At 39.6% G+C, this 11,917-nt stretch overlaps 1 protein-coding gene across 1 annotated transcript in view; it reads left to right on the top strand.

Annotated features, from left to right (window-relative positions):
- Positions 1-1,661: 1,661 nt before the first annotated feature.
- The window catches only part of LOC137463949 (sodium channel protein type 5 subunit alpha-like), a 40,885-nt gene continuing 30,629 nt past the window's right edge, over positions 1,662-11,917 (top strand). The window contains exons 1-3 of the mRNA XM_068175297.1: positions 1,662-1,740; positions 9,480-9,763; positions 10,720-10,838. Coding sequence (XP_068031398.1) covers positions 9,509-9,763; positions 10,720-10,838 — 374 coding nt within the window. The 5' untranslated portion in view covers positions 1,662-1,740; positions 9,480-9,508. The remainder of the gene's footprint in view (positions 1,741-9,479; positions 9,764-10,719; positions 10,839-11,917) is intronic.

Below are 11,917 nucleotides of genomic sequence, written 5' to 3'. Positions count from 1 at the left end.
AGGTCAGTTGGCTTTCCTTGGATTCATCTCATTTTTACAAGTGCTGACATCCTGAAAGGGAAGTACTATCTGTAATGATTGTATCATTCTTAGCTTCTCTCTTTAGTGTCTAATCATTAATCCTTTTCTTGTGCAGCCAATGCTTGATGCAGAGAAAAAATCTTTTTTCTGTCTTAAAAGTTCATCAGCCAGGGTAATTTAGAAATACTGATCCTTTGGACCAGACTAATCATGAGATCACACACTCTGTCCCTAAGCAAACCACATGGAAAAACGAGAAGAGAAACCCTGGTTCCCCTACAGGAGAGGGAGGATATTCTAAAATTGCTGGAGTTCCTCATTAGGGAGGTGGGTTCTTGCTTTCCCTCCTCGTTTTTGAAGGATAAGAAAACTTACTTTTATGGGCAGAAGTTTACCGTGCTATTTCGCTTCAAGGCCAGGTAATGAGCCCCGTCCCATTTTTCTAGGAGAGCAGGCACAGCTGTAAAGACATCTCTCCCATCCTACCCAACAGTGGCTTCAGTCAGGGAGGAGTTGCAGGTCTCAGGAGAGTGAATTCTCCCAGGCTTTTGACCTACTTCTTGTTAAAATCATCATCTGTATAAAATTAATATGAATCTCAGAATCCTAGAATGGTTTGGGTTGGAAGGGACCTTAGAGGTCACTCGATTCCAAGCCCCTGCCATGGGCAGGGTCTCCTTCCACTCGACCAGGTTGCTCTGAGCCCAATCCAGCTTGCCTTGAACACTTGCAGGGATGGGGCAGCCACAGCTTCCCTGGATAATCTTTTCCAGTTTCTTATAACCCTCACAGTAAAGAATTTCATCCTGATATCTCACCTAATCCTGCCCTTTCTCAGTGTGAAGCCATTTCCCCTTGTCTCATCTCTCCATGCCCTTGTCCCAAGTCCCTCTCCTGCTCTCTTTAGGCACTGGGAGAGGCTCTAAATCTCCCTGGAGTCCTCTCCAGGCTGAGCAACCCCAGAGCAGCCATATACACCCTGAACAACCCATATATATGCATCTTACATACACACTGACATTTTGTTCATATAAATGTGCATGTTCATGCAAACACACATAAATTTACACACACACACACACAGAGAAAAGTAACAGCCACCAGCTTTCCAGTCTTCCACTCAGCCTCAGTCATAGTTTTTAGTTCACTTTATAGATCCCCCCTTGTGTTTTTTTGGACTAAAAAAGAGAATTTCTCTACTAAAGCAGAGAATTGAAACTGAGATAATCACAGAAAATATTAAGGCCAACACCTTTAATAGACAATCTGTTAGAGTGCAGACATCTCCCACTGTGAGGCTGACAAACACATTTTCCTCCGTGTTTCCCATCCACTTTGTTCAGCCTCACTCCTGATTTTCTGCGAAAGACTCTCAGAAATCCAGGGATGAAACAAGACCACGGAGAAATGCTCTGTGAGCTTGGAGCCTCCCCAGCTGAGGTTTCTGCCTTTCCCAGGAGACCCTGTGAAATCACTTCAGCTCCTTCCATGGCTCACACAGACACCTCCCTCAACACCCCCATGTACAAATAGCACAGTTCCTGGAGGAACAGCATCTCCAGAGTGGTGAGGGAACGCTGCAAGGGGACACAGGGATGATAAAGGCAGTGAGGAGGCTTTTCCAGCTATTTCTGGGGAGACAACTGGGCTGAGATAATGCTCCTCTTGCACAGAAAGAAGTGACTCCTTGAACCTTCACTTAGAGGGATGGAAAATAATGTAAGTCCTGTGGTTTACTGCGCTTTCTCTTCTTAGAAAAAAAAGGTGGTTTGTGGTAGACTCTTCTATAGGATTCAGCGACCTTTTATTTGCCTAAAAATCATTTAAAAAATCTCAGCAGCAAGTTTTTCTTCCTGAGAGGCATGAAAAAAATGGAAGTGGGGAGGAGTGAATATTTATTTATTCCTTTGCACAGGAGTTTCCCCAGTGTTTTTGACTTGTTATTTTGCTGAAATAAGTTAACTAGGGTCAAAAATAGAATCCTAAAAAAGTGAAGAGGCATATAAGGAAGGTTTTTTTCTGAGCATGAAAATTGCAAATATGTATATTTAATCTACAAACATGAGATTTTCTAGTTATAATATTTATTTCAAAGCAAAGACAGAAAAAATTCAATAACCTTAAACTTTATGACATTACTCTCTTACATAGGTTTAGGCTTAGTAATATTGTTCTGATACAGACTAACATTTGGTTTTTTGAGACTTAAGAATGGATCTTATTTTAAATAGATTTTTGTGTGTGTGTGTGAATAAGGCAGAATTGCATCTGTTTTATGTGTGGAATATGTTGTACTGTGCCTGGAGAATGCTTTTATCATGATAAACTGTGGGGCAAAATAAACTAATAAGTGAGACCTGGGAAAATTAGATTTTCCCAGGAGGGAAAAGGTTCTTCCTGTGGTACAGGTGCTGCTCCTTTTCCATATCTCAAAGATTTTAAATTTTTTGTTGTATTACATTTTGGGTTTCTTTGTAATTATTTGACTTGATCTGAGATTTTTTTCCATACCCACAAGAAAGGTTTGTTGAAATTTGAGTTTTCAAAATTTGAAAAGGGCAAATAGTGAATTTAATGAAGTGAGGAACCTAATGACATTATGTATGTCCTTATTAAGTGGCACTATTAAATGACATACTTAATGCAAACAGTTTGTTCAGAACTAACTTCTGATTAGATACATTTTAATATATTTCTAAAGCTGTGTCAGACAAAAGACCATGTAATTTGAAAATTTCAATAAATTATGGAACTACTAAACCTTTGGCAATTCAAGTTAAAATTGAGATTGTGCATTCAAATTAATTTTTCAAAACTTATAGTTCAAAGTTTTTTTCACTGTGTTTTAGTGACAGATGAGGGGTTTTCTTCCAGGTTTTCTTTCATGGACCAGCTAAATTTTGTTATGGTCTCAGGAGAAATATTTCTCTTGCATTTTGTCCTAAGTTTTTTCCTCTATATATTTAGCTGCTGAGAGACCTTTCTGTATCAAAATGTACACAATTAAAGGAATCTTCAGAATGACAAAATGGCAAGTCTGTGATACTTTTGGTGCATTTAGTACTTTCTGTTAATGGTAACAGTTCAAAATCCAAACCATGACTATCTACAGCTTTTGTGTGTTGTAATCAAGTCATGTTAATATGAGCTTATAGTTTATAAATAGTTTATAAAACTATTAATGACATTAACCACTTTTGAAACACTGCTTACATTTGGAAAGACAAAAAATCTGACATATTGTCAGCCTGACCTTAACTTAAATCTCAAATGCAAAAAAACTTAACAACTGCAATTCTTACATGGATGTCCTTAAGCTCTTGGATGATAGCGGCAGTGAGAGCATAGCTCTCATTCCTTAGTGGTGAAAACAACTCAGATTCCCCCTGTTTACTTCAAAGCTTGAGTATCCATAAAATCTGCAGATGGTCCAGTACAGCACTGTAGAAAATATATGGTTAAAAATCACAGCCTGCCCCTACCTGGCAGCCAAGTGTAACCTGGCTGCATGTTCTCCTTCCTTCCACTGCCGTCCTTGGGCAAGACTCTTTCAAGCTTGGTGAAATGAATGAATTTCCCTTTCTCCTTCTCCTTTTCCTCCTCCTCTTTCCCACTTCAGAGTGATGAAAGTGAGTGATTCACACTGTCTGGTCACACTTCTTAAATCTGCCCCCAGACCTACTGATACTTCTTGGTATGGCACTTCTAAATCAAGATATATTCCATGTCTTATTCAAGTTAGGAGAGAGATGAGTCCTGAACTATTTCTTCTCTTTGTTTTGTAAAACCTCACACCTGAGGTTTATTTCCCCATCATCTGACCAGCACCTGACCAATTGCCTTGATAACAGCAGTGGAACAAGACTATAATCTCAATTCTTTGTGCAGTTGCCATGATATAAAGCCGCAGTGTGGAGGATCAGTGGATTCAGATACTATCACACTTAAACCAAAAACACATGCAATTTTATATGTTAACTTTCCTATAGGACAGCTCCAACCATAGTCCTGAGCTGTGGGGGTTCCTTGGGGTCTTCTCCACTCCCTGGGCTCCTCAGAGGTTGGGGAGATAATTCCGGATCCTGTTGTTGGCTCGTGGACTTTCCAACCAATCTTTCCTTGTCTTCTGGTTACACCCACTATCCTTAGGGACAGGGATGGGCAGGGAATGCCTGGATGATGATGACTCAGTGCAAACCACGTTACCACATTTGCTGTTGGCTTTTACAATCTTGTTCTGTCCACTTTTGGAGGCTTTTGTGCTTCTTGATGACCAACAGGTTGTTTCCGTGCTTTGGCTGTTTCCTTGGGGACACCAAAGCTACCAGTTAAAGTTCATGGGCTGATGACCAGGGTTAAAGACCATGGGTTAATGACCAGGTGATTACACCTAAATCCAGCAGCAATGGACTCACCCATGGTCATTAACAGCTTTCCAGCTCTTTTCTCTCAGGTTCACTCCTGTGCTGCCACAGAGTTTCTGTGCTTCCTCAGTGCTTGCAACTGGCCATTTGACAACTTGTCAATTGACTGCTCAAGCACTTACAGAAAGTGATCTCTGCACAGATTTAAATTATTTATGATGGCAAAGTAGCTGAAAATTAGTGTCCCCTTACCAGGCAAAAGAAAATGTGACTTAACGCTTCACTAATTGCTAAGAAGGCTTGTGCTGGAAGTAGTCATTAATGAGACAATTCAATATTAGGCAATCATAGAATTTTTATGTGTTCACAGTCTGCTGGTGACTAATGATGTTTGCCCAGTCCCACCAGTGACTGTAGACTCACCAATCTTTGGAAGTTTAGCCGTTGTCCATTAGTAGGGGCAGTGAGAAGAGCAGGTGTAATGGATACAAAGAGCTGAATTTATCTCATCTCACTTGAAGCATCTCAGGTCATCTGTTGTAGTCAACTGGCATTTCTTTCCTGAAGCAGATGTGAAAAGGGGTCTCAGCAGGCAGCATGGGAGCTTGTGGAGGTGTAGCTGTGTAACTCCAAGATGTCTGCACTGAAGTGAAATTAATCCCACCCAGAGGGGCTTTCTGGATGCATACTAACTGGCTTTATCAGGTGAATTATTTTGTGAATCTCCACCCTGTTTGCTACCCTCATTCTCCAGCACTGAGAACAGTAAACTGTAAATCCCACTTTGAAGAGTGGGGATTTATCTATTTATCTCACGCTAGTGAGAAAAAAACTGTTGCTTTTTTTTTTTTTTTTTTTTTTTTTTTGTACTCTCCATGTGTCTATGTTAATCTCTGTGTTTAGTCATCATTATCTGCTCTGAATTCACAGTTTTTCTGATTTCAAGGAGGCTGTAGGGTCTTCCTCCCTTGGCAATCTCAGTGGAGCTGCACAGGTTGGCAATCAGACCTGGGAGAAGCTCCTTGTAGGCTGCAATGGAGGAGTAACTAAATGGGCTGAAGACGGGGTAATGTGTGCTCTCCTTATACAGAGGCATTTTGGGAGCTGCCTTTTACCTTTCAAATGAGAGACAGACTGAGGGAGCTGAGGCTGTTCAGCCTGGAGAACAACTGAAGAGAAGGCTCCAGGGAGATCTTAGAGCTCCTTCCAGTGCCTAAAGGGTCTCCAGGAGAGCTGGGGAGGGACTTGGGATAAGAGAATGGAGTGACAGGACAGTAGATTTAAACTGACAGAGAGGGCATTTAAACTGGATATTACGGAAAAGTTCTTTACTGTGAGGGAGGTGAGGCCCTGGCACAGGTTGCCCAGAGAAGCTGTGGCTGCCCCATCCCTGGGAGTGTTCAAGGCCAGGTTGGACAGTGTTTGGAGCAACCTGGGATAGTGGAAGGTGTCCCTGCCCATGGCAGGGGATTGGAACTGGATGATCTTAAGGATCCCTTCCAACACAAGCCATTCAATTATTCTATGAGTACAGTATTTTCTTTCTTTTTTATTGTGGCAGTTTTGTATAGTGGGAAGACAAGAGGCAAGAGGCATAAATTAAAACAAGGGGGGTCCAAATGGGTTGAGACAGTCAAGTATTGGAACAGATTACTCCAAGAGGTTGTGCTGACTCTGCTCTTGGAGATTTGTCTGGGTAAAGCCCCCACCTCATGACTTACCCATTTCGAGGAACCTCCTAAGTTCCCTTTCAACCCAAATTATTCTCTGGTTAAAAAGTTACATGTGTTGAGACAGAAGTGTTATTTTAATATGTATCTTAAGAGCCATTAAGAAAATATCAGTTTGGTTTGATTAAATCATCTGCATCAAAACACAGAAACGTTTTTGGGGAAAGAGTGGAACAGTTCTACAGAGTCTTTGATCTCCTAATACTTATATATTTTTTTATTTAGTTCTTGAAAAATTTGACTTCTCTTCTGGAAATTCAGGCGTAGAAAGATGCAGCACAGCCCAAGTGAAGCATAGTAACAATCTGCCAAGTTAAAAAACCAAACAAACGAAAAGAAATCCTGGATAATCCTGGCCACCCTGATCATACTAATTATTTTGGTCATGCTGAACACAGGAATAGTCAACCTTTTTCACCTCTTTTTATAACAGATGATGAAGCCATAAAAGCAAATAGTTGAGAACAATTTTATTCATTAACTGGGATTGAATTGGGGTGATTGTTATCACAATTAAAGGAGAGAAAATATCTTTGACAATAACCTTTTTTCCCAGTCTATTCACAAAGAGTATTCCTAAAGAGGAAAACAAATTTTGAAGAAGGCATCCTTACTTTGGAAATATATCCAGCTACACGTTTGTAGTAGCTGGATATTTGTTGTAGTAGCTGGGTCTTTGAGAAATAATTATAGAAAATATTTTTGACAGCTGATAGAACAAATCATAAATGCTTTTTTGTTTCTTTCCTTGTGCTTTTTAATTCAAATCATTGTTCTTTGATCATGGTGATTTCATTATCGGTGTTTGGTCTTCAAGAATTCCAAGGATAAGAAAAATTTTAATGTTCAAGAGATATTAAATATCAATTTATTTTGTCGGTATTTCAAATCTTGAGAAAAGGCCAAAATGGCACTTTGTTTCTTTTGTGACAATAAGGGGAAAAATGGTTTTGCATTAACATTTTTTTTCTACTTTAGGTCAAATTGTTCCATTGATACCTGCTCACATAAAAACTAAATACATCTCAACTGTCTTTTGTGTGCCACTCTCCCTGAGACTATGGGTAACAGAAATTATTTTGGGGATATTTTTAAAGATGCTTGAATGAATCAGGGACATTTTGTCCCCAATTACTCAATTTCTAACAATTGTTAGATTTTATTCAGCATTAGACTGATTTGCTCAGCCTTGCCCATGGATGAAAAGTGTAGTTTTAGCCTTTTGCTCCATGGCTTGTAGCTGTTCTCATGGAAATTTTGCTGCTGACATGTGAGACAACAAGCTCGAGGCTTGATTTCCTTCCCTTAATGTTTGAAAAAATAATTTTTCCATAATTGTTTGAAGCAATTTACAAAACCACCAGGAAAGATCCCCCTGCCTGCTCTCCAGCTCTGGCAAAGCACTCCAGGCTATATGTGCCCTCCTGCTTCCTTCTAATTCCCCATCCTTGGCTTTAGCCAGCAACCTCTTGTTTTCCTAGAATCTCCTCTGCCCTGGAATAGTCTTGAGGGAAGATGGTGTGAGAATCAAAGTTTCTTTTCTGGAAGGTTACAAGATGGTTTCTTGGAAGGGAAGACATAAAACCACAATGAAATCTGCAACAAACAGAGAATTTTAATGGTGAACTTTTGAGATCAGGTAAACTTCTATGGAATTGGAGAGATGGGTATGTTTGGAAAATTTGGCACAAATCCTAATAAAGTAATTACTGTATTCCCTCCGTGCATTGCACAGAAATTGCATCTTTTCATGCATCATTCACAGCTCCCATTACTGACATCACAACATCTGAATGACTCTGAACATCAACAAAACAAACACCACTTTGTCCAGATGAAGGCTTGAAATCTTGTGAATAGATGTTGTAGTTTTTGTTTTTGCTGTAATACTACACATAGCTTCCAGACTGTTAACCTGATATTGAAAAGTGTAGAATAATGAGTATTCTTGCCTGACTGTCCCATTTCTCTTCCAGAAATGATTTTAATTTGTGCTGGGAGCAAGGGTTACTTCTCATATTCATAATTTCGTGTGCTGCTTTAATGGGAGAGGCAGGCAGACTGCAAAAATGGAGCAATTTCACTGCAGTTAGTTTGTCACTGGCCTCCAGCTGTTGTTCTCACAGCAATGGTTTCTTACAGCTCAGCGATGTGAGGTCAACTGAAATCATGTTGTATCTGGGGAGAAATGAAAAGGCATTGCTTGGCAGGGGAAGTTACAGGCAGTCAGCACATACAGAAAAATTGTTTACAAAGTAAAACAAAGTCTCTTGGTTCAGGCTGTGTTTTCCTGGGGTGTTCCATGTAGTGTCTGGAATGGAAAGGTGGAAGAACAGGTTGTCTAGCAGGAGGACTTAAATTTCAAGATTAAGCTCTCATTGCTGTTAAGGAGTCAAATTTGAGGCACACTTGAAGGGATGGTGGCAGCTTCTGAATGAAAAAACCTGACTGTGTACCTCTAAGGTGATCTTCTGTGCCTGCTCAGCCCTGATCCACCCCAGGGAGAGCCCTCGACCAGGTGGGATCATTGCACAGTGTGCAGGTGGGGCTGCACTGGCTCATGAGTTCCCTGACCCCTTACTGAATTAACAATGTCCTCCCAGATGTCAAAATCAAAGAAAATATTTTGGAGAAATCTCCTCGCACAGCGTGAACTCACGTTGTGTTTAATGGATGGATTCTATCCAAAACCTGGCCAGATTTCTTAATCAAAAATGCAAAGTGTTTTTCTAGCTTATTCTCAATAATTTTGTTCTGAGAGGACTGCATAAAACATAAACTTTGTCAGATCAAGCGTTTCTGTGCTCCATGCTCTGTGGGTCACAAATTAAATCCTCTTGGATGCTGCTTGTTCCTGTGCTGGGTCCACCAGGATGGACTTTCCATCTGAGTATTCCCCTCTGCATTAGTTAATTCAATACTTGATCCTCCTCTAGCTCACAACTTCCACACATTTGATGTTGCAGTTGAATGGGTTTTGCTGTCCTATTTCCAAATATTGGGCTGAACCAGAAGAGTAGGTTTTTTTTTCTGAGCAGCTCAAGAGCATTTAGGATAATATGTATCTTATATGAGGTGCTCCAAATAAGAGTATATCTGGTTCCTACTCTTAAGTTTACAGAGGTTTGCTCACATCCTATCTGTGCATATAATTCAAAAAAATACTGAGAAGACATCTCACTGAAAAACGTATTTATCATATATTTTCTTCTTTTTTTTTTTTTTTTTCCTTCTTTGTAGAAGCTGATGGCTTAGAAAGTTGTTGTTTTTAGCCATGCGTGGGCAAACAGTTATTTCATTTCCATAACTTGCCTGCTTTGGAGTTACTTGACTTCCTTTGTACTTGTTTCTATTGTTTGGACAGAATCAGTGACAGGAAGAGAAGCATGAAAAATGGCTGAATTCTTGCTACCTGGTACCAACAACTTCCGCAGGTTCACCCAGGAATCCTTGGCAGCAATCAAAAAGAGAATTGCTGCCAAAAAGAATTGTCAAAAAAATACCATAGAGCAGAAACCTGAGGAGAAACCACGTCCTCAGCTTGACCTAAAAGCTTTCCAGAAGTTGCCAGCTCTCTATGGAAATCCTCCTCCAGAGCTCATTGGGGAACCGCTGGAGGATCTCGACCCGTACTACAAAGATCATAAGGTTAGAGCCAACCAGGATGCTTGGATTTTATTTTTAATTAATTTAATTCAGTTTAATTTATTGTATTGCCAAAAGTTTCTGTGGGCAGTCTGTCAAAGAGTTTTGCTTACGTTGCTTTATACAAATTCTCATCCCTTTCTTGGTTAAACAATGCATGCAGTTGGCACAGCTGAGTGATGTAATCTTTTTTGAAAAAGATTAACTTTAAATTTTAAGAATGAAATAATATGAAATCAATTAAGATTTGAATCAGAATTGAAGCAGAAAAAATAAACTGGATAAAGGAAGAAAAGGGGAGTTTAGAAAGAAGTTATAATAATTAGGAGTTATAGTAATTTTGTACATTTTATACATAATTGTGTACATTTTCGTAAATTCCATAGTTTTGAACAATGTGTTTCACTCCATCTCAATGTTTTTGTTCCACTTACACATACAATAAATGATACTTAAGCATAAAGATTATTTTAAAATGATTGCTGATGAATCCTTACAGCCTCCTGACTCAAGCTCCATATTCCAGTTGTGACATATTGAAGAATATGATTTTCAATAACAGACAGAGAAATGGAAATTATTCCATTGGGAATTATGCTTTTTGCTTGAGAGGAGGTTAGACATTGAACTAATTTCTACAGTCTAGGAGCTAGACTGTCAACAATAGCAAATAATGAAAAAGGCTGCAGTTCTTCCTTGCATCTCTTGTATATCTTGACTCAATGAGGGTTCATTCTATTTTAAGAGAATAATCATAAGCAAGATTAGTTCTGTGCATGGCTCTTTGCAAATCACAAGGTTGAAAAAAGAAGTTTGTGCTAAGGAATATTTTGCAGCCTGAGAGTTAAAGTTTCTGATTAAAAGATAGCAAATTTATGCAGCTTTTCCACAGGATATAGCACAAAAATAAGTTCTGTGTTCAACTTGCTGACAAATTCTTGTTTGTTTACTTTTAAAAGATTTTCATAGTGCTAAACAAGCAGAAAACAATCTACAGATTTACTGCTACACGTGCCCTGTGGATCTTCAGTCCCTTCCATCCAATACGAAGAAGAGCAATTAAAATTTTAGTGCATTCATATCCTTTTATTGGCTTTATTCACTCTTTTTGATTATAAAACCCTACATGAACCTGTGCTTTCGTATTTTACAGCATTGATTTAGTCTGGTCTTTTCCTCACTACAAACAGATTCTAATTATGAATCACCTTAGATATTATTAGTGTTTTGGTGCTCTTGTGGTATTTAGAAAAAAGTTTTGTGAATATTTGTCTTATTAAGCCTGACTTTCTACAGATTTGTGCTTTGAGCTCTGATATTGATTCCTTGATGTGTCATAAACTAGTATCTCATTCTGAAGCCTTTTACAGTGAGAAGATTGATAAGGTCTCTATCGTCTTTTTCATCTTCTGCTTCCCCAAATGTGGGAATTAAATTCAACTCATGTGCCAAAGCTGATCAACCATTGGCCAGTTTTGAGAGAAAAGGTTGAGATAGGCAAGCACACACAGGAAAACACATTGAAAAAGCCCATGTAAACTTGGTTTCTCTGGGAAATGAGATTGAAAAGTGTACATGTGGTATATGAAAGTAAATATTTCCTGGAATGCTTTTGAAGGGAATGTCTTGGGAATATAAAGGTAATATAGATCCCACCTCATATATCAAATTTAGGGGGTGAGAATCACACATGTATTGCTCCAGTTTGGCACTGGGGAAGGACACCTGAGCTGTGGCTTCACACTGAATCAGACCCAGAGTGGAGTCTGTGATGTCCCTGTGTGGATTTCAGATTCCTAGCCATCTCCTGGCTCTGTGCTGTGAGGTAACGTCAATGACTCAAGGTTGTCGTCGCAGCAGCGTGCAGACATCCCTGGAAGAGGCACTCCTCTCATCTGGGGCTTTCTCTGGGCAGAAGCTGGCTGACATATGCATTTCCATGAGTGGCTCAGCTCCTTCAAACAGCTGGACCATGCCTAGAGCTAAAGCCAGGACTTGCTTTTTGTGGGGATGGAGAGGATGGAAAATGGCAAAGAAAGATATCTTTCCCATACTCTTCTACCCTATGGATTGCCCATATGTGTGGTACAACAAGGCATGAGATCCAGTTCTAGAATCATGTGCTTGAGCTTAGGTGTCCACATATGAGGGAGCTGC

Source organism: Anomalospiza imberbis, chromosome 1 (genome assembly GCF_031753505.1).
Source record: "Anomalospiza imberbis isolate Cuckoo-Finch-1a 21T00152 chromosome 1, ASM3175350v1, whole genome shotgun sequence".
In the NCBI taxonomy this organism is placed as follows: domain Eukaryota; kingdom Metazoa; phylum Chordata; class Aves; order Passeriformes; family Viduidae; genus Anomalospiza; species Anomalospiza imberbis.
The sequence above is the reverse complement of the archived record's forward strand: the minus strand, read 5'-3'. Positions and strand labels throughout refer to the sequence as shown.